The sequence below is a fragment of the Hippopotamus amphibius genome, chromosome X (assembly GCF_030028045.1).
Source record: "Hippopotamus amphibius kiboko isolate mHipAmp2 chromosome X, mHipAmp2.hap2, whole genome shotgun sequence".
Taxonomy (NCBI): Eukaryota; Metazoa; Chordata; class Mammalia; order Artiodactyla; family Hippopotamidae; genus Hippopotamus; species Hippopotamus amphibius.
The window spans coordinates 3278967-3298684 of NC_080203.1; the positions used below are offsets into that span (position 1 = coordinate 3278967).

At 55.7% G+C, this 19718-nt stretch overlaps 2 protein-coding genes and 1 long non-coding RNA gene across 26 annotated transcripts in view; 2 read left to right on the forward strand and 1 right to left on the reverse strand.

The window, feature by feature from the left end:
* Positions 1–726: 726 nt before the first annotated feature.
* On the forward strand, positions 727–11260 carry CCNQ (cyclin Q). 11 transcript variants are annotated; one of them, XR_009050383.1, is made up of 8 exons: positions 728–1008; positions 3513–3696; positions 5693–5825; positions 6692–6739; positions 7085–7312; positions 7401–7757; positions 8085–8113; positions 8475–9279. XR_009050383.1 is itself a non-coding variant. In XM_057718890.1 (6 exons), exons 1-6 carry the CDS (start codon positions 891–893, stop codon positions 10856–10858), a joined length of 801 nt encoding a protein of 266 aa, XP_057574873.1. In that variant the 5' UTR covers positions 727–890; the 3' UTR covers positions 10859–11260. The 11 variants fall into 11 exon arrangements, 5 of the variants coding, with proteins under 5 accessions (XP_057574873.1, XP_057574874.1, XP_057574875.1 ...); XR_009050385.1 differs by lacking the exons at positions 8085–8113; positions 8475–9279 and adding an exon at positions 10769–11260 and having other exon boundaries at positions 7401–7761; XR_009050381.1 differs by lacking the exons at positions 8085–8113; positions 8475–9279 and adding an exon at positions 10829–11260 and having other exon boundaries at positions 7401–7761.
* A 703-nt stretch (positions 11261–11963) lies between these two features.
* Positions 11964–16314, forward strand: LOC130842495 (uncharacterized). Its single transcript, XR_009050454.1, has 3 exons — positions 11964–12050; positions 12445–12549; positions 15369–16314. It is a non-coding gene; the product is annotated as an uncharacterized LOC130842495 (long non-coding RNA).
* A 948-nt stretch (positions 16315–17262) lies between these two features.
* Positions 17263–19718, reverse strand: part of ATP2B3 (ATPase plasma membrane Ca2+ transporting 3) — a 41403-nt gene continuing 38947 nt past the window's right edge. For all 14 annotated transcript variants that reach the window (XM_057717956.1, XM_057717951.1, XM_057717957.1 and 11 more), the window contains one exon: positions 17263–17583. In XM_057717956.1, the coding sequence (XP_057573939.1) occupies positions 17263–17583 (321 nt within the window). The remainder of the gene's footprint in view (positions 17584–19718) is intronic.

The window sequence follows — 19718 nt, forward strand, 5'->3', positions numbered from 1 at the left end:
GGTCCCTTTGGTGTTGTACATGCCTAATGCCTGAAGCACAACTTCCTACTTGTGGAAGATACAAACGAAATGTGCATATTCAACAACATTCATTTAGCAAACATGTATTAAGCGCCTACTGTGCTGCCCCTGGAAAACGCGGACACAACAGCCCTAAGGCCCTCATTCTGGGCACAGCATGTCCTCTGGGGCTCATTTGTAGGTCTGGGAAACCGGCAAACCCGGAGTCGGGTTTTATGAACCCTGGCATTGAACCCCACTTCTCCAGTTGGGAGACACCGACGTGAGCTCCGGTAAGCGAGCCGCGCCCTCGCCCCCCGCCGCGGGCCTGGCCGACGCAGCCAGCTCTTCCTGTCCTAAACCACACTGGGCCACCAACCCGCAGAGACACCTTAGTCGGACCGCAGGGACGTGCAGCTCAGGTGCCGGGAGGTACTTTCGTGGCCTGGCCCTAGGACGGTAACCTCACCGCGCCCCGCCCCGGAGGAGCAGCCCCGCGGGTTTCGGCTGCCGCCTTTCGGCTCGCGAGGGCGGAGCGTACGTCTCCCGGGGGCGGGGCATACGCCTCCCAGGGGCGGATCGGATTGCGTCGAGGGTCCAGGGTCTGGGCGTCGGCTCCAGAGGCCCTTGTGTGGCACCCGCGGGCGGGGCGGGTGCTCGCCGGCCTCCCGGCAGTGTCAGCCTCTGCGCCTGCGCCTGCGCCTGCGCCTGCGTATCGGGCCGGACCCGCCTTCAGCGCCCGGCTGCGATACTCACCCGGGGGCGGGCTCGCCGGCCGGGGCGGGGCGGGACTCCGCTCCGGCCGCGAGCACCCCGGGAGCTGGCCGCCTCGCGTTGGGGCGCTTCTCCTTCAGGCGGGGGGGGGGTCTGGGCCCGTGGGGCGGGACCCCATGGAGCTCGTTGGCCCCGGGACCTGCGGAGGAGGGGGCGCGGCACGGGCCGCGGAGGGGCGGCCAGCGCCCGAGGCGAGGGTGCACTTCCGAGTGACGAGGTTCATCATGGAGGCAGGTAACCGCGGCCGGGGAGAGGGCAGGCCCCGCGCGGCCGGATCCGCACTGCTGCACTTTCACCCAGCCCGCCCCAGCCCGCTGCGGGAACATCCAGCGGGCGCGCAGGCGCTGGCGTAGCGGGGACCCGCTGCCCCGAAGAGGGGACCCGCCAGACACGGAGCTGGCGCGGCTGAGCGGAGGGACGACCCTGGGCCTGCCCTGCCCTGGCGGAGGCTGGGAGGCTCTGCTTGGGGGTACCGGCCTCCGCCTTTCCGCCACGCCCTGCGCGCTAGGCTTTGAGCTGCGAGGCTTACGCGGTCAGGGCCATTTCTTGGGCGGGCGCGTAGGCCCAAGGCGAGGATGTGGGAAGGGACTGGCTCCAGCTAGAGGTGGCGGAATCGCGGCGTCCGCACCTCGATCGAGTGTACCGCGCCTTCGGACCCACCTGTCTCCCAGCATACGGGGACGCTGGCGCTTGGTCACACGGAGCCTTTTGGAGCACGCTGCCGGTGAGGCTCTTGACAAGCCTTGTTGACGAGGTCCCATCACAGCGAGGACCCAGGGCGCAGCTTTCGTTTTGAACCTGTCAGGGCGCTCAGCCTGTCGTTGGGTGCCTCTGCTCCTAAGGCGAAACAATGAAGCCATACGGGATTCCTGTAGAAACACTGTTTCTCCGCCTGCTCAGCCGGCAGATCCTGTTTCTGATCTTTGTTACTTTGTGTACATTCTGGGGAAGAGGGGAGTGGGTGAGTCTGCTTTCAAGTCAAGGTGGGCAGAGTGCGGGGAAATGGTGCAGGACCATTAAGCCCAGTGCTTTGTACATTTAATTTTCAAGAGGTTTTGCAAAGTATATAAGGAAGGATGGCAGTGCCCCCTCATATACTCCATACATGTGCTTGGAGGGTCCATGTAAGCCAGGGAAGCATGCTACCCGTTGAGGGTTTGCTATATAAAAAACAAGACTTGGAGGGTCACGTGCAGCAATACCCCCTAATCTCTGAGAAGGACGGTCCCATGTAGGAACTGTCTATGAAACTGAAGTTTAAACCCTGAAATGCTGAAACCAAAATGCGAAATGCTAAAAGCTAATGCTAAAATGTTTTGCATATGCCCTTGTCCTCCGTGTCAGGCTAAATACTGGTCCTCCAAAGATTTCCCCATCTTAATCCCCAGAACCTGTGACTCTTACCTCATATAGCAAAAGAGATTTTGCAGATGGGATTAAGCATCTTGATGTTTGGGAACTGTCCTAGATTATCTGGTGGGCCCGATATAATCACACCCATCCTTAGAGAGAGGCAGGAGGAGTAGACAGGCAGAGAAGAAGGCCATGTGATGATGGGAGCAAAGTTAGAAGATGCTGCACTGCTGGCTTTGAAGATGGAGGAAGGGGCCACAAGCCAAAGATTGCTGGCACCTCTAGAGGCTGGAGGGAGCAAGGAAATGGATTCTCCCCTGGAACCTCCAGAAGGAACCAGCCCTGCCGACACCTTGAGCTTAGCCCCCTAAGACTCATTTCGGACTTCTGGCCACCAGGATTGTAAGAAGAGAAAAAAATATGTGTTGTTTTAAGCCACTTAGTTTGTGGTACTTTGTTACAGCAGCTCTGGGGAAATAATACACCTTTTTAGGTAGAGGATGTTGAACACAATTTTAATGATTATTGGTTGTTCTCCACCTTCTTTCAGTCTATGGGATGTCACTTAACCTTCCCTTGTTAACCCTGGTCATTGTGAATTTGTTTTAGTTCTGTGACCCAGTGCAGTGATTTTCTTAGGAGCTGTCCAGGGGATTTAGGGCTTTAACCCCTAAATCAAACCATCATGCTCTGGTTTTTGAGTTCTCTTCACTGTGTGGCTCGTCTTCCTTCGAGCCTGGCTGTGGCCATCAATGTTGCTTTTCTCCTGCTCTGCCTGCGGTTGCCTTTGGCAGTCACCCTGCTTGCTTTTCTTGCCTTTTCTAACCTGTGGACTAGTAAACCAGTGCTGCATATAATCTTTAACTATAACATCAGGACTTGTAGCATCTGTTTGATGCTCAGAGGCCTTTTTTCTTCCTGTCACCTTGGCAGGATTTTGGTTAGGTGAGCTGCAGGGGTTGGGGCGATCTCTAGTTAAATGCCTGTTGAGGTGGAAACAGACACAAAACTCGGTCATTTTCAACACATGCAGAAAGGGATATGCCAGATGCAACTGGGCAGTAGTTTAAAGCTTTGCTTCTCCTGGTGTGGCCTGGGGGCTTGTGGGAAGTGTGGAGCCTGCAGAGCTGCCGAAGGGAATGTTACACTTGAGTGTGACCCCCAGGGACTTGTTAGCACTTTTAGAGTCTGAGAAGCCTGCCTCTAAATCCCTCAGGTCAAGGAGCCAGTGGGAGGCTTGGCAGCCTCTGCCAACTGGGCCCTGAGCTCTTGGTCTTGTCTGAGTAGGGATGTGCACCCTTAGGGCCCGACCCCGCGGCTCCCCTCACACTTCGTAGGGGGTGAGCCCTGGATGAAGCACTCCCTTGCCTGCTTTCTCTTGGTAGGTGTCAAGCTAGGGATGCGGTCCATTCCCATCGCCACCGCCTGTGCCATTTACCATAAGTTCTTCTGCGAGATCGACCTGGACGCCTATGACCCCTACTTGGTGGCCATGTCTTCCCTTTACTTGGCCGGCAAAGTGGAGGAGCAGCACCTGCGCACTCGTGACATTATCAACGTTTCCAACAGGTAGCGGCGTCCGGTGTCCCCCTGGATGGGAGGCCAGAGAAGGGTCCCACTAGGCCCTGCCCCCCCAGGTGGCAGCAGTCAAACTCAGAAGGAGGCACCTGGGTGGCCTTGAATTGGGGCCAGAAGCACTAGCAGCAGAGGCAGGTGTGAGCCAGAAGCCTAGGAGCATCTGTGCGAGAGAAGCTGGGGCCAGATTTTGGGAAACCTCGGAGGCCAGAGGAGTGCTGAGGTGGGTGGGAAAGAGGGTGTCCCCGGTGTCGCAGGTGGGCACAGCTGGAGCAGAGGCAGCTCGCAGAGATGTCAAAGAAGATTCTCCTGGAGTGTTGGACAGGATGGATCGAACCAGTTGGGTTCTGGAGCCATCGTCCTATTTAGATGGTGTGGAAATTGGGTCAGAGTGTTTCAGGAGTGTCTCTTGCAGCCCTGGGCCCGAGCAGCTGTGTTCCTGTTGGGGAAGGACGTAGGGGTCCAGCCGGATGGATGGGCTGTGCTGAGGCCCAGGGGGCCTGGGAGAAAGCAATTTATGGAAAGTTACTGACTAGTGGTGTGTTGTAGCCTTTCCAGGAACTCTAATCGTTAGGGAAGAAAACTATTTTGTGCTGCTTTGCTTTTAATAAACAGTTAATGGAAAAGCACTCCCCACCCCGTAAACATAACAGTTTCACGGTGTACCCTGAAAGACTAGGAAAAAAACAGGAGAGGGAGCTGCGGGAGGGCAGCTAGAGTCCACCTGTAATTACCAGGGCCTCAGCAGGGAGGGTGGGCGGGCACACGGGGAAATTGTGGGGCTCACTAATTGGACGTGGGTGCCCGGGGGGGTTCTGTGGGGAGATCAGAAGACAAGTCAGGAGCTGGGAAGGGTGAGTCAGCGGCAGAGAATTGTGATCACTGGAGTGTAAATCCTGTTCCCGTACAGCTTGGTGATCTTTCGTAGGTGGGAGTGTTGTGGGCAAATGAGGTGTAAATAAGGACGGAAAGATCTGGAATGAAAGAAAGACAATCTGGGAGATAGGAAGCTAAAATACACTTGCATTTCTGACTGCATCATCCCTGTGTTTAAATACTTTCCTCGGGCCCAGCGTGAGAGCCGTGGGCATCACTGCCCTGGCTGCAAAGACTTCCTCTGCAGGTAGTGCAAAGAGCCCACCTTTACACGCGACGTCTTGCTGAGTGACATGGGACAGCCATTGGGGCTAAAGCCACGCGGCTGAGTCAAAAATTATCCGCACTCTGGCTGTAGAATTTATTTTGATGAACTTTTAGAAAAGACAAATGCATCATTTTTTCAACCTAATCTCCTTGCTTTTCAACACACTTTGTCCATCTGTCCACAAACTTTCGTGTTCGCTCAATAAAAAATGTTTTAGGCTGAGCTGCGAGCCATGCATGCACAGCGGTCGTCACTTCTTCATCAGAAGTGAATCTCTGTGCTTGTAGGGCTGCTTTCAGGGGACCAAACAGGTGAAAGTCCGATGGAGCAAGACCAGGACTATAGGGAGGATGCTTTAACACCTCAAAACGAAGTTTTTGCAGAGTGTCGACAGTGTGGGCAGAAGTGTGAGGATGTGCACACCTTCAGACCACAAACAGTGAGTCACTGCACGCTGCTGTTCTTTCGTGCAAGTCACAAGTGGGGCATCTGTGTTTGCTTGCACCGCAGTGACAAATGAACGGATGTAACACGTTCACATCTGCACCGCAGTGACTGGGGAGACAGTAGCCTTGAACGGAAAGCGCTGATAAGACAGTGTGGCCAACAGAAGTTTTCATATAATCGGAGTGCAGATAGTTTTTGACTCACCCTCATAGAAGTGGCTTCTTTCCTCTCTGGGTACTGTTTTTATCCCGTACATAGACCCGTAGGTGGAGAGTGGGTGATGATGACTCTATGCTGATGACGGCAGAGGGGCCCCGGCGTTTGCATCTGAACATCCCATGAGTGGGGCTCCTGGGGGCACCCCCCTTCCCCTGTCAGCTGTGCCATTTCTCTGCGCAGGTACTTCCACCCAGGCAGTGAGCCCTTGGAGCTGGACTCACGCTTCTGGGAGCTGCGGGACAGCATCGTGCAGTGTGAGCTACTCGTGCTGCGGGTTCTGCGTTTCCAGGTCTCCTTCCAGCACCCGCACAAGGTACGCGCTGGGGGGTTACCGACAGTTCCCAGAGGCACGAAGCTATTTGCATTTTATGTGGGACGTGCAGCCACCTGAGCCTGGAGCCACATGGGGCGGGGCCCCAAGGAGGAGCCGTGACCGGCTGGGACAGCCTCTCTTGTCCCCACTCCTGGGATCCCTCAGGCAGCTCTCGTTTCAGCTTCTTCCTTTCCGCCCGCTGGGCTGTGGCCGCAAGCTGGGATCTGTGTGCGCTCTGAAGGCTGTGCCCGTCCCCAGACCCGTATGAGTTATGTGTTGGCTGAGGCAGGGGAGGCAGGGCTGGCTTCGTGATCTGCCGGAGGCCCTGTGCCTGCAGAGAGACCGGGGGGAACATGGGCCACTGCACTGTGATTTTGTTTCTTTTTCATTGGAAGTTTTGTTGAGAGTTATAGATTTACAAGCAGTTGGAGGAAATAACACAGAGACCCCATTTCAGATAAAGACTTTGCCCAGTCTCCCCAAATGGCATTTTGCAAAACTCTAATACAAGGTAACAGTTGGGGTGTGGGTTAATGTACAAAACAACTCTCTCGGCCTTCGCGGAGGCCTTCCTGCTGCCCCTCTTACAGCCTCAGCCCCACTCTTCCCAATGGCCTCCCTGACCCCAGAGCCCCTGGTGGACATTCCCGGCAGCAGCGTTTTCTGTCGGCGCGCAGTACGGGGCTCCCCTCCTCGGTGGCGCTGCCCGTGGGCGCAGGAGAGTGTGGTGCGGGGCAGAGCGGGAGCTGACAGGCAGCCAAGCTGGAGGCCATTCAGAGGCTCTAGTCCCCCTGAAAGCCGGTGTCCTATCTCTGGCTGGCCCCTCGCCTCAGGCTGGACTGTGAGTGCCATGCTCTGTTCTGCAGGTCAAGACGCTGTGTCTGGAGTTTTTATGTTTGAGCTGGGCCAAGGGGGTGAGCAGAATACTTTATGATGGTGGTCGGGGTGGGGCCACGTTGATGGAGAGGGTCTGTGGTGGGGTGGCCATTGAGAGTGGCTCAGGCGGGTTTCGGAGGATGGGGGGGGGCTGTGGGGACTGGGGCGGGGGTGGAGGTGAACCTGGCAGGGAGGATGCGGCAAGGCCCATGGAAAGCACTGGGGCTTTTTCGCGAGTGACACAGGGAGGCGACATCTGATCTACGTCCGATCTGTGTACACATTGCGACCGCTTCGGGGAGAGTGGCTGGCGGGCGGAGGGGCACAGGCTCACAGTAAGGAGGCAGATGACTGGGGGCCAGCTGACTGGCATGTCTTTGCAGTACCTGCTCCACTACCTGGTCTCCCTCAAGAACTGGCTGAACCGTTACAGCTGGCAACGGACCCCCGTCTCCGTCACCGCCTGGGCCCTGCTGCGGGACAGCTACCATGGGGGGCTGTGCCTCCGGTTCCGGGCTCAGCACATAGCCGTGGCGGTGCTTCACCTGGCCCTGCAGGCCTACGGGGTCGAGGTGCCCGCCGAGGCCGAGGCTGAGAAGCCCTGGTGGCAGGTGAGGCGGCTGCATTGGCGTGTGTCCCCCTTTTCTCTGCCTGAGTACCTTCAGAAGTCCCTGTACCTGGTGTCACCTTTCTTTGTAGTCATTGTCCACAAAGACAGACACAGGCTACTTGGGAACCTCGAAGCTTGAAAATCCTCTGTCGTAGCAGTCTAAGGCGGGTCTCCCCCTCGACGGCGGGGCCGCGGAGGGACGTTCAGCAGCATCGCCGGCCTCCACCCGCAGATGCCAGGAGCGTCCTCCCCACAGTCAGGACAACCAAGACCGTGTCCACACGTTGCCAAGTGTCTTGGGATGGGGGTCACCCCCGGCTGAGAATTGCTGAGCTCAACCAGGCGCTGTTATTGAATTGAGTGGGGGCTTGTCCCAGATCAGAGATTAAGAAGTCTGGCTTCACGTTGGAAGAAGGATAAGGGGTGCTCTAAAAAGACAATGGATGGTAGGTAGGTAGCTAGTGGATAGATATGGAGATGGATAGGTGATGGGTGGATGGTAGTTGGATAATAGGTGGGTGGGTGGATAGAGGCATAGATAGATAAGATAGATGACACCCTGCCTCCCCCAGAACTACTGAATCTGCAGAGCCGTTTGCCAAGAGCTGGGTGAACTGTGTCTGTCAGAACGGCTGCAGTCCTAGTGAGTTACCCTGCATAGTCCCACTGTTTCTTAAAATGGGATTTTGAGATCATTCTCTGTTTTTTCTTTGCTATCCTTGAAATTTGCTGTTCCTTTCTTCATGATACCTCATTGTCCCTCCTTGTCCTAGAGTGAAATTCCGTGCAAGCAGACTTCGAGGTGATGGGCGCCTCCTCTTTATGCCCCGCCCCTCCCCTGCGACCCCACAGTGGCCGCCTCCCCTTCCCGAGGCACCCCACCCCTGCCCACTCACCCTTCCTGGGAGACCACAGCTTCTCCCTGTCTGACCGCACCCCCCGCCCTGCCCCGGCCGGGACCTCGTCTGCTTGGTCAGCTGCCCCACGTGCAGTGCTGGGGCCTGGCGGGTGGTAGGTGCGCAGATACGTCTGTGGCCCCGGGCGCTGCCCCAGGGCAGCATGGGGGGCAAAGGGCGGCTGTGTGGACAAAAGCATTGCTCCGTGCCGGGCTTCTTGAGGACTTCCACGTCATGTGAACCCAGTGTCCCCCCTCTTTGAATCAGGTGGTGGCTGCTTGGATCTGCCGGGTGATCACTCGTTTCCTGCGCGTGGCTTCCGTGCTGCTCTTCTTTTCACTTGCTCCTGACCATGACCGGGGCGGAGCCGCCACGGCACCTCTGCCTCCCGCTCTCGGCCCTCGGCCCTCACCCCTCACCCCTCGCGAGAGAAGAGCACGGGGAGCAGCTCCGCCATGGGCCTCTTTTCTGGGCGCCACACACGTACCCAGTAACCGTTCCTCTGGACGAGGCTGCCCTCTGGGCGGCACATCCACGCTTCCCTAGCTCTTCACTCTCTCCTGGTGTCTCTGGGCTCCGTGCACCGGAGCCATCGGGCATCGTTGGGGCACGTGAGGGCCGCTTGCTTGGTGATGAACGGCTGCTGACGGGCCCCCTGCCCAGCCCTGGGATGCTTCCTCTGAATTGTGAGGCACTCTTCCTGCTCACCTGTTCTCAGCCACCGCTTCTCTGATGCCACTTGTGTGCCGTGGCGGGGCTTCCCACGTGCCTCAGGGGACTTGACATCCCCACTGCAACCTGTCTGCCCTGGAGCGTGGGGCCTCTGGGTAGATGAGGCTCTGGCTCTAAAGCAGTAGTGAGCTGTAGCAGCTGTCAGAATATCCAGCTTTTTAAGGCAGAGTCCTGTTCCGTGGTATGGCTGGACCACGTCATGTTGGTTCATTCCTCTGTGGGTGGACACTTGGGTTGCTTCCAGCTTTTGACCCTGGACTACATTTAAAAAAAATACTTATTTATTTGTTTGGCTCCGCTGGGTCGTAGTTGAGGCATATGGGATCTTTAGTTGCGGCAGGCAGGCTCTTAGTTGCGGCAGGCAGGCTCTTAGTTGCGGCATGCAGGATCTAGTTCCCTGACCAGGGATTGAACCCGGGCCCCCTGCGTTGGGAGGGCGGAGTCTTAACCACTGGACTGCCAGGGAAGTCCTGGCCCTGGACTACTTTTTGATGGTCCTTTCTTGGCTTGGGGTCTCCAGGAGCATACAGGTAGTTGACCCTGACAAGCAAGCCTGTATTTCTGAAGTACTTATTTCCCACCCAGAGTCCAGGGGGAGATGGCTGATCTCCCTGAGCCAGTGGTCGAGGGAAGGGGTGTTTCCAGGTCACTGTCTCCCGCCCGAGGTGACCACCCATGGAGGGCTCTAGCTTCCCTTGGTGGCCATGTAGGAGGGTAGACTCAGGCGCAGCTTTTGCCCTAGCTTAGCCCTGGGCCTTGACCCTCGTGGTACCTTGATTCCCCAGGCGGCAACCCCCTGGCCTGGGGGCCACGGCATCCAACCAAGGGCTCCTTGTTTTGCTTTTTACTTCCCGTGTCATCAGGGTCCCCCAAGAGCACCCTCAGGCCCAGTGTGTTGCCGGGAGGACTCACAGAGTTCAGAAAAGCCATTAGCCTCGTGGTTATGGGTGTTTGGGTTAGTTAGTGGGGAAGGGTACAGGTTGAAATCAGCAGAGATAAAGGGAATGGACGACAGGTCCAGGAGAGACCAGATACGCGCTCCCAGGTCCCTTGGCCCCGGGCAAACCAAGACCCTCTCATCAGGTAGGGGCCTAGGGGTCCCCTCCCAGGAGTCAGGCCAGGGCCAGACCTTCCTTGGGAACGTGCAGGATTAGGCCCTCTTCATTTGGGCCCCCGGGGACTCACCTTGCAATTTTATAAGCTCTGTGGCACAGTCAGGAGGCGGTCTGGGGAATTCCCTGGCGTCCAGTGGTTAGGACTCAGCGCTCTCAGGGCAGGGCGCGGGTTCAGTCCCTGGTCGGGGAACTAAGATCCTGCAAGCTGTGTAGTGTGGGCAAAAAAGAAAAAAGAGAAAGAAAAGAGGCGGTCTGGTCCAGGCTAGAGAACAGGTCCATGTGTTCCCCAGGGGCTGGCGTAGGCTTGGGTGAGGCCCAGGAGACCTAGCCTGCCTATTTCTGGAAATGAACTCCCCACCTCCGCTCCCATCCTCAGAGACTGTGGATCTGAGAGCGCTGGGGGAGGTAGCAGCCTGTGCTGTGGGCCCAGCTCTGTCACTAGCTTCCCATGTAACGCAGAACACGTCCCCTCTCCCGTATGAGTCGGACAATCACCAAAGCCACTTCCACCTGGAATGTTCTCTGCTTTGTGATCAGCCTCGGCAGGCTGGACCTGAACTGGCTTTGCAGAGAGCCACCCTTGTTTCCAATAGCCGAGCCCCCATGCTGTCTGCCCCACACACCCCAGTGCACTGTGATTCTGCGCTTAGTGGTGGATACCTTGTTTAACCCAGAGGGAGTCTAACCGGAACCTGTTTTCCTTCTCCTTTCTAGGTGTTTAGTGAAGACCTTACCAAGCCAATCATTGATAACATTGTGTCTGATCTCATTCAGATTTATACCATGGACACAGAGATCCCCTAAGGCCCTGCTCCAGGCCTGCCCAAAGAGAAGCTCGGGACACTCGGCGGCCTGGGGACGGCACTGCCACAGGGCCATGAACGCCGGCCCCCAGAGGACCAGCTGGGAGGGCTGGTGAAGGCGATGACTGTCCCTGGCAGCCATGGTGTGGACAGTGACGGGAACCATGCCTCCAGCGGGCGGGCTGGGAGTGCACCGCGAGGGGCTGCCCGAGGCCAGGCGCCGCGTCTGCTTTTAACCTTTGAGAGGACCCGACTGCCATTGAGGGTGACATTATCGGAAGGAAAATCAAGGAAAAGATGGGACTGTATCCCTGGGGATTTTTTAAAAGCCAGATTTATAGAAAGTATGAATGTGCAACATAGAATGAACTTTATTTTGTGTAATAAAAGATGATACAAATCGACTGAGACACGCTGTGCTTGTTCTGTAGCCTGTGGGTGCTGTCCAGACTCGATTTCCCCTCAGATGCTCTCCAGGTGGAATTGCTTGGGACCGTCCTGCAACTCATGATGGTGTGAGGGCTGGGGGACTGTCCCAGGCACTGCACCACATTTACGAGGCTCTGGACACTGGCCACCGTGCCCTCTGGCACCCACAGGTATGGGGGCTGGTTGGCACTTCCAGGGTGCCCTGGGTGAGGGGCACAGGGAGGGGTCACTTATTGGTGACCAAGTCAGGCAGTAGGGCTTGCTTGGGTTTACGAAGTGACTGTTATTTGTCTCCAGGGTGAAGGAGTGTGTCCTTTCCAGCTCAACTGGGTGCCCTTTGACGACAGAGTCAGCACCAAAGCCTGGGGCCCGGGGCCGGGACTCTGGGTGTGGACGGTGGAGGGTGAGGGGCCCAGCTGGCAGGCCTCTGAGGGCACGTTGCCTCCATCACCCCCTTCCTCCCCACAGGCCAGACCCAGCCCCCTCCCCCTCCCCGGCCTTGCCTGCCTGCGTGTCCCCACCCCAACCGAGAGCCACCGTGCTGAAGCGGGTGAGCTCTGGGCTGCGGGGCTTACAGTAGCCTCTCCGGACGTTTTGTGGCCCTAAGTTGCCTCTCACGATTACCAGGTATCAGGCAAGTTCCTTTCTCTCGATGTCCTCTCAGCGCTTGTCACTAAGAGGTCGTCTGCGTGTCTTCCTGATGCGGCCAAGGCTGTGAGTCCCACCTTCAGTGTGTGTTGTCATCGGAACAGAGATAAGGAAAGGTATTGGGATGTTATGGGATGCTTTGGGGGAATACATGACAGCCAGCTGTGCTTTGTAAGGACAGCTCGGCCATAGAATGTGAATTAAAATTTGGTGCAGGGTAGTTTTCTTTTGTTTGCTTTGGCTTCCTATCACTGAGGCTTTTGTAAAAGATAGAAGGAATTAAAGATATACGACCTTCCACCTCCTTTATTTTAGATTCAAAAAGGTCAGCAATGAGAGATTGAGATAAGATTTTCTAGAACCCGAAGCTTCCAGGAGCTTTTTAGTCCAGAGCACATCTTAGTTACTGTAAAGTGATAAATGCTGATCCTTCCTTGGCCTGTCAAGCCAGAGGAAGGAGGGGGGCAAACCAGGTTCTATGTGGGGCTCAGCCTATCTCTTGTTTTTCAGCTGGGATGGGGTGTCTGGTGTCCCCCAAAGACATGTTCGCATCCTAAGCCCTGGAACCTGTGGATGGGACCTTATTTGGAAATAGTCTTTGGCAGTGTTGTCAAGGTAGGATGCAGTTCTGCAGGAGTAGGGTGGCCCTAGTCCAATGTGCCTGGTATCCTGTATAAGAAGAGAGAGACACAGAGAGACACAGAAATAGGCCTGTGCAGAGGGAGAATACCAGGTGAAGACAGACGCACAGGGCCCAGGCCCTGTGGTGATGGAGGCAGAGACTAGAGTGATGTGTCTACAAGCCATGGATTGCTGGTGATGCCAGAAGCTGGAAGAAATTATAATCTTCCTCTAGAGCCTGCAGAGGGTACGTGGCCCTGCCACACCTTGACTCTAGAACTGGGAGAGAAGAAATGTCTGTTGTTTTAGGGCCCCCTCCACTCCCCGCCCACCCAGTTTGTGGTACTTTGTTACAGCAGCCTAGAAAATTCGCACAGGGACCTTCTCCTGACTCCTCGCACCCACGCCTGTTCCCAGGCTGCTGGCTGGTAAAGATGGTGTCCGGCTTTGTGAAGCGATGGGTATTGTAGTACTTTCCTGGCCCCAAGGCATTTGGCTAAGTACCAGTTTCTTCCCATGGGAACCTGGGTCATATTTGATAGTGGAAGTCCGCAGAAAAGAGAATTCAGACATAAATGAACAAGATCTCTCCGGAAGGTGCAGCTGTCTTGATATGGTGTTTGGCCCAACCTAGACTTGCTTAGCTTTAGGATTTGAGATGGCCTTGTACATCAACAAAGCAAGAGCTCCTTGCTATTTGTTCGTCTGCTGTTTTCTGCCATTTGTCTTTGGGCTTTTTTGGAAGTATGGACTCTGCCGCTTGGGAGGGAACTTAGAAGCCATTTTGCTCGTTTCCTGGCAGCTTCCCTGGAAAATGCTTCCTCTGGCCTGGCTAAGTCTACAAGGGTGACGTGCAGAGTGGAGGAATAGAAACATGAGGAAACAGGACACAGGGACTTTGGGCACCGTTGCTGCGGAAGTCATTTGCAAATCTTGGGCCAGAGCTGCCTTCGTGGCTGTGCTGGTGGAGCAGAGGGGCTGGGCCGTGGAGCACGGCTGTCCCCAGCACAGCTGTTCAAAGTGAGCAAAGGAATGAATGGGGCAGTGACCCTTGGAGCAAGCGAATGAGGGCAACAATGGGCTTTCTTTCCATGGCTTTGGCTTAAAGAGGAAATCTGTGATTGGAAGCCTTGTGCACTGCTAGGGGGCATAGAAAATGCTGCTGGTGCCATGGAAAATGGTGTGGCCATCCCTCCACAAATACAGCAGGAGATTACCATAGGGCCCAGCCACTCCACTCCTCAGTGTCCACCCTAAAGAAGTGAACGCAGGGGCTCAAACAGATATTTGTACACCCGTGTTCATAGCTGCATGATTCACAATAGCCAAAAGGTGGAGACCACCCAAGTGTTCACTGATGGATGAATGGACAGACAAGATGTGGTCCATCCACACAAGGGAGTGTTATTCAGCCTTCAAAGGGAAGGACATGCTGACACCTGCTACAACAGGGATGCACCTACAAGGCATTATGGTCAGTGACATCAGCCAGACGCAAAAGGACAGATAGTGTATGAGTCTACTCGTATGGGGTGCCTAGAGTCGTCAGCTTCCTAGAGACAGAGAGTAGGTTGGGGGCGGGGCACGGTCTGGGGGAGGGGGACGGGGGCTGCTGTCTAATTGGGAAGAGACTTTCCGCTGGGGAAGATGAGCAGTTCTAGACGCGCATGGTGGCGATGGCTGCACACCACCGTGACTGTACTTAATGCCGCCCAACTGGACACTTAAAAATGGTTCAGGTGGTAAACTCGATGTTATGTGTACTTTCTCACAATAAGAAAAGAGGCTGTCTGCACGTGTGCCAGGGTTCTGGCATTTGGGTGATGTTCCCTGCCCCCAGCCTCCTCTGAGGATGCCAGTTTGGACACTCAGGTCAGGCCCTTCCAGGTCAAGACAGTTTGAGGACCACCATGCGAACCTGACCCCACAGGGCGGGCAAGCCCTCTCCTCCTTCCGTTAGGATCGGCAAGGTGGCCGCCACCCCAGGGAAACCCTGCTGCTCCCCGGCTTACCCCAGCTTGGTGAAGAGGAGGAAGACACTTCTCTTTAGGTCCTGAGGAGAATTTACCAAATAATAATAATAATCACACACGTTAGTCAGACTGAGATTGTAGGAGCCTTTCATTTTTTTTTTTTAATACACAGAAATTTTGGTCTATTCTTTAAATTAGGAAATTCAACTACAGGCTTTAAATTATTATGCATCTGTGGTCTTCTTCATTAAGATATTTTTGTTCATCTTTATAACAGGCAGATAAAAATGTAAAACAGATTTAATAACTGAACACAGTTGACCAAGCCATTCCGTGTAAGATAATGCTTTAGAGAGAGGGGCTTCCCAATGAGACAGGGCCCCTGGCCTGAAGACACACAGAAATGAGAGCAGCGATCTGCACCCCACACCCCGTGGAAAGGCAACCTAGGGACTAAAGAGTTGCCGTGTACAGGAGGCGACTTTGGACAGCAGCAGCAAGGCTTTGTACTATATGTCAACCGTTTGTTCTACCAACGTGTCTACAGCAGAGGATGAAAAGAAGCCCGTGAGCGTAGCATTACGCAGCGTATCTTCTTCACTTCAAACATTTCCAATTTTAGTTCTTGTTTAAGAACACAGAGACCCTCAACAAATTGAGTTGCCCTGTTTGTTGTTGTTTAAACAAGGACATTAGGGAACAAGTTACAAATGGGTAACATTCTCAACGTGCCCTTTGGAAAAAAGGGATGGCTTTAAGGTATCAGTAGCTGGCATTTTAAGTGGGATTTGCGTTTTGAACCGAAATTCCTTTGCCCGAGATTTGACTACTCCTGCTCAGGGTGACATGGTATCAGTGTCAACAGCGGGGACTGAGCACACTTGGGACGCCACCACCCGGACGCGCACAGGCATGGGATGGGGGAACCAGCCTCGCCACCGATCCAGCTGGTGCTCAACTGCTGAGCGTGCCTCTCCACACCTGCGCCTCCGGCCCTCAGCTCCCAGCTGTCCCCCAGCGGCTCAGCCCCAGGCCTGAGCAACAGGCACCTGTACCAGCCGTGGTTGGACCCCAACCTCCTCCCTGCAAAACGTGAGACAGAAGAATTCTGAAGGTAAAAGAACCTCTGCTTTTTCTGCATTTCCCACCCTGGTTATCACTCACTCGAGGAAAGCTGAGACTTGGCACGCTGGGTGCCCACACTGCCAGGAGAGGCTCCCAAGGGAACCGTCTGGGGAGCCCAGGCCCAGCTCTCCCCACCTGCAGATCGGTGCTTGGCTGACGACGTGGCAGAGCTGACCTCCTCAGCCTTCCGCACTCGCAGTTACAGCAACAGAGCCGCGGTGCCATGGGTCCCAGGGGCTTGGCTTCCCCGAGGTTGCTGTAGGTGGCTGCAGACCCAAGGCCATGCCCCTGTGGCTCCCAGTTAGCCTTGAATAAGAAGACCAGGATCAGAAGGGCGCTTTGCGATTTGGCGGGTGGTGACTGAGAACTTTTCCCAGTCACTTTATGAGGGCCTCAGTGACAACTTCTTGGCATTTGCCAGAGCAGAGTGGGCGTCCAGGTGGAGGCACCAAGGGGGTTGGGGTCCGCGCTGTGGCCGAGTCAGCTCCTTCTGGGTTTGGACGGTCCCTCTGTCTCCGCATTCTTTCTCTTTGCCTTCTTCCCCACCTCCACCCAGGGACCTGGCTCTCCTGGGGCTGCTCGGGGGATTCCGGATCGTCCCAAGAGGTCAGGTGCGGCAGGGGATGGGCTTCACGCTCTAGACATTGAGGCGCTGACAAAGAAAGCCCATCCACTGGCCAGAATTCAGAACTTGGAATTGGAGTTGGAACCAAAGGAAACCGAAAGCAAAACTCCCCCTTTCACCTGCTGGAGGGGATCATTCTCATCAATACTTTGGTATTTTCCTTTTAAATACAAATTCCATCGAATGGTTTTTTTTCTCTATAGGCAGGGGTCTCAAAGTGCAAATGTTCCAAATGTTCTGATTGTAACGGCTCTGGCCTCCCGCCTGCCTCCTCCGACCTTCCCCTACTGTGCTGGGAGGACGGAGGATGGAGGGGACTGGGGGGAGGGGAGCAGTGCGGGGTGGGGGGGGGATATTCTTGCAGTCTAGTTCCTTGAAAAACCCTGCCGCAGCAAACAATGAAATTTCAAAATGAAAACACCCGATAAGAGGAATGGAAATATCATGCCGGTAAGTAGTTCCTTATTCTTTAGATATGCATCTGGTCCTATGTGCACGTACACGTCTACACGCGCACACATGTGGCTACGCACACACGCACACACGACCGACTGCATGCGTCCTGTGGAGGGGGTGCTGGGCCGCTGGACCGTCTGGGCGGGAGCATCCTTCCTGCAGAGCGGCACTCACCTGTTGAACCTGCTGATCCAAATGCTCTGCAGGGGGTGCCGCGAAGCTCCCAATAAACTGAAACCAGCCCCTGCGCCGCTGCACAGCCCAAGCAGCGAGCATTCAGTGGAATTACAGTGTTCGTTTAGAAAAGCTTCCATAGAAAAATGGGGGAACACAACTCTTCTTGCTCTCTGGTCTCGCCTTCCTCCTCCTCCCCCTCCTGGTCCTTCTGGGTAAGAAGCCTAGAAAGGACTGGCTTCTGGCAAGTGCTGTGGAGCATCTTCAGCCGCCTGGCGGGCCCTCCCTGTGGCCGGTGCCCTCGCAGCCAGGTGCGCGTGTGTGCGGGCGTGCGCGTGCTGAGAGCAGTTCTGCTTAAAGGGACGTCTCCACGCTGTGGAGCGGGCTCCCGGGTCTGGAAGAAAACACTGACGAGGTAGCTGACTTGGTGCCGCGCGTGGTCAGATAGACGCCGCTGTCTATGGCGTTGTTGTTCTGGTTGGGGGAGGGCGGTGGGGGGGCCCGCAGGCGTTCCTCGTTCTCGTCCACGTCCGTGTCATCGATGAGCGGGATGTTGTGGGTGTAGTCATTGATCAGAAACTCGGGCGTTGCCATGAAGTTATGGATGGAGGTCTTGGATTCTGGTTTCTCCAGGCCTTCGTAGAGGGAGCTACGGAATGCTTTCACCACCCGGATCTGGAGGGGGAGGGGGAAGGACAGGGGCCGAGGTGGGAGAGGAGGGAGGGGAGGAGGAGGAGGACGGGAAGGAAGGAAGAAGGAAGGAGACTGTCAGTGGCTGGCTGGGGCCAGCGAGTTCCGCCCACATCCATAGCAGGGGTCACTGCATGACAAACATTTGTCTTTTGGAACAGAACACTTGGAGCCCTCTGCCTGGCTGCGGTCCTCCTCCCATCACCTGATGCACATGCAGGACAAATGGCACGTCTTCCTCTAGGCTGACCTGGGCAGATAGTCTGCAACTCAAGAGCGATGGATGCGTGGGACTCCTGGCTGCTTCCTCCCCCCACTTCCCCTGCACTGGGGGATCCCAGCATGGGAGCCCAGAAAGATGACTGGGCAAAGGGACAATGCTGGACAGTGGGAGCTCCACTTTCTCTTCCCAGAGAGTCTGAAGAACTTTCTGGTAAGAGAAAGTCCCCAGCCTGTGGGCACACTGCAGGCCTTTCTCGAATGGGTCCCCCTCCCTGGCTTCTCAGGGTCCTCTCCTCCGCCCCCCAGCTCCTGTGGCTGCAGCCCACACCGGCCATGCCCAGATCCATCTGCCCATCACTCTCCCTGCCGCTAAGTCCCACCACCCTTCTGTGTCTCCATCTTATTTCATCCCCCAGGGGCCGACTGCCCCTCTTTTTGGAAAGGGCTCCTGGCTTCCCTGACACTGCCCCTGTCTGGCCCTCCTCCTGCCTCACCAGTTTCTCTGTCTCCATCTCCTCCACTGCTCGTTACTCTATTCCGGGGTGCCCAGAGCCGTGGCCTGCCCCTGTCCCTCCTCCTCCCTGACCACACCCCCAGGCTCACCTTCTCGCCCTGGCCACAGCTCTGGGCTCATCTGGCTATAACCAGGGACTGCGGCCCAGGCCCCTTGACAGAGCTCCAGGCCCACTAGCCTGCCAGTCCCCGATGTGGAGGCATCCAAGATGAAAAATGACCCCACTTTTGATTTGCACCTGCCAACCGTGTCCTCCTTCTTTTCACTCTCCAAGCCACACAACTTCTGTCAGTCCCTGGAATCTGGTTGGGGGCCATATTTGCCCCCAACTCAGGTTTTCTACACTTTGTTCCCTGGCTGCTCCATTGGGATCTGCAGACCTCAGATCAGCACAAGTGCCCCCCGGGGAAGAGTTTCCCACAACGCCCTGCTCCCCAGCTACTGCAGCCCCAGCTGAGCTCAGGCACCCCTGACCCCTGTGCCTCCTGCAGGGCCCTGCTTGCAGAACTAGCCCCTCGGCCTCCGCTGGCTGCCCTGCCTTCACCTCCGTGTGTGTTCAAATCTCATCGGGTTTATAAGCTGCAGAGCTGCCGCCACTCTCTGCTCCTTCCTTGGGCCCCCAGCCTGGGCTCCCTCATGCTTCTAGAAGGCAGAATCAATGGGAAGCCCTTGGCTGGGCCCCACACTAGCCAGCTGGCCCTGTGCTGAGATGGGGAGGCCAGAGCCTCCCTACCCGAGTAGGTGGACATAACGTGAGTTCTAAAGCCATTTTCAGGTCCAAGGTTCTAGGGCTGGCTTTTCTTGGTTTAGACAAGGTTTTGGCAAACTGTGGCCCAAGAGCTAACTCTGGCCCTCAACCTGGTTTTGTAAATAAAGTCTTATAGGGTACCTGGCCATGCGCACCCTTTGTGCATGTCTGTGGCTGACTTGAAGGTCTGGGGCAGAGCTGTGTAGTTTCCACAGAGACTCTGCCCACAAAACTGAAAGTAGTGACTCTCTGGCCCTTCATAGGACAAGTTTGCTGCCCCCTGGTTTAGACCATGAATCCCAGTATTGACAATGAGTCCCTTTCAATCCTCCAGTGTCTGGACCCTGAGGTCAGCATTGCTCTGCCAAGCTCAGTGCTCCTAGATCAGTTTAAACCAGGAGAACCTCACAGTCAAGTGCAAAAAAAGTGAGCCAAAGAGCTCCAGAAAATTGGAATTTTCTAATTCCATATCTTAAATCCAGTTAGGGTTTTCTCTGAGGTTGGGGAAACCACATCTTCCAGGTCGTAGATGGCCATCATTTGCTGTTGGCCCCTTCGTTCCCCAGACTGGCTTCTGAGATCGGGTGACACAGAAATTGAGGATTGTTTGACATTTTTAATGAAACAATTCAGTTT

Bases quoted from the DNA above. Each gene is read 5' to 3' on its own strand.
- CCNQ (XM_057718890.1), top strand. From the start codon at position 891: ATGGAGCTCGTTGGCCCCGGGACCTGCGGAGGAGGGGGCGCGGCACGG. The intron at 1,009-3,512 runs GTAACCGCGGCC...TTCTCTTGGTAG, and splicing joins GAGGTTCATCATGGAGGCAG to GTGTCAAGCTAGGGATGCGG. The intron at 5,826-6,691 runs GTACGCGCTGGG...TCTGTTCTGCAG, and splicing joins CCTTCCAGCACCCGCACAAG to GTCAAGACGCTGTGTCTGGA.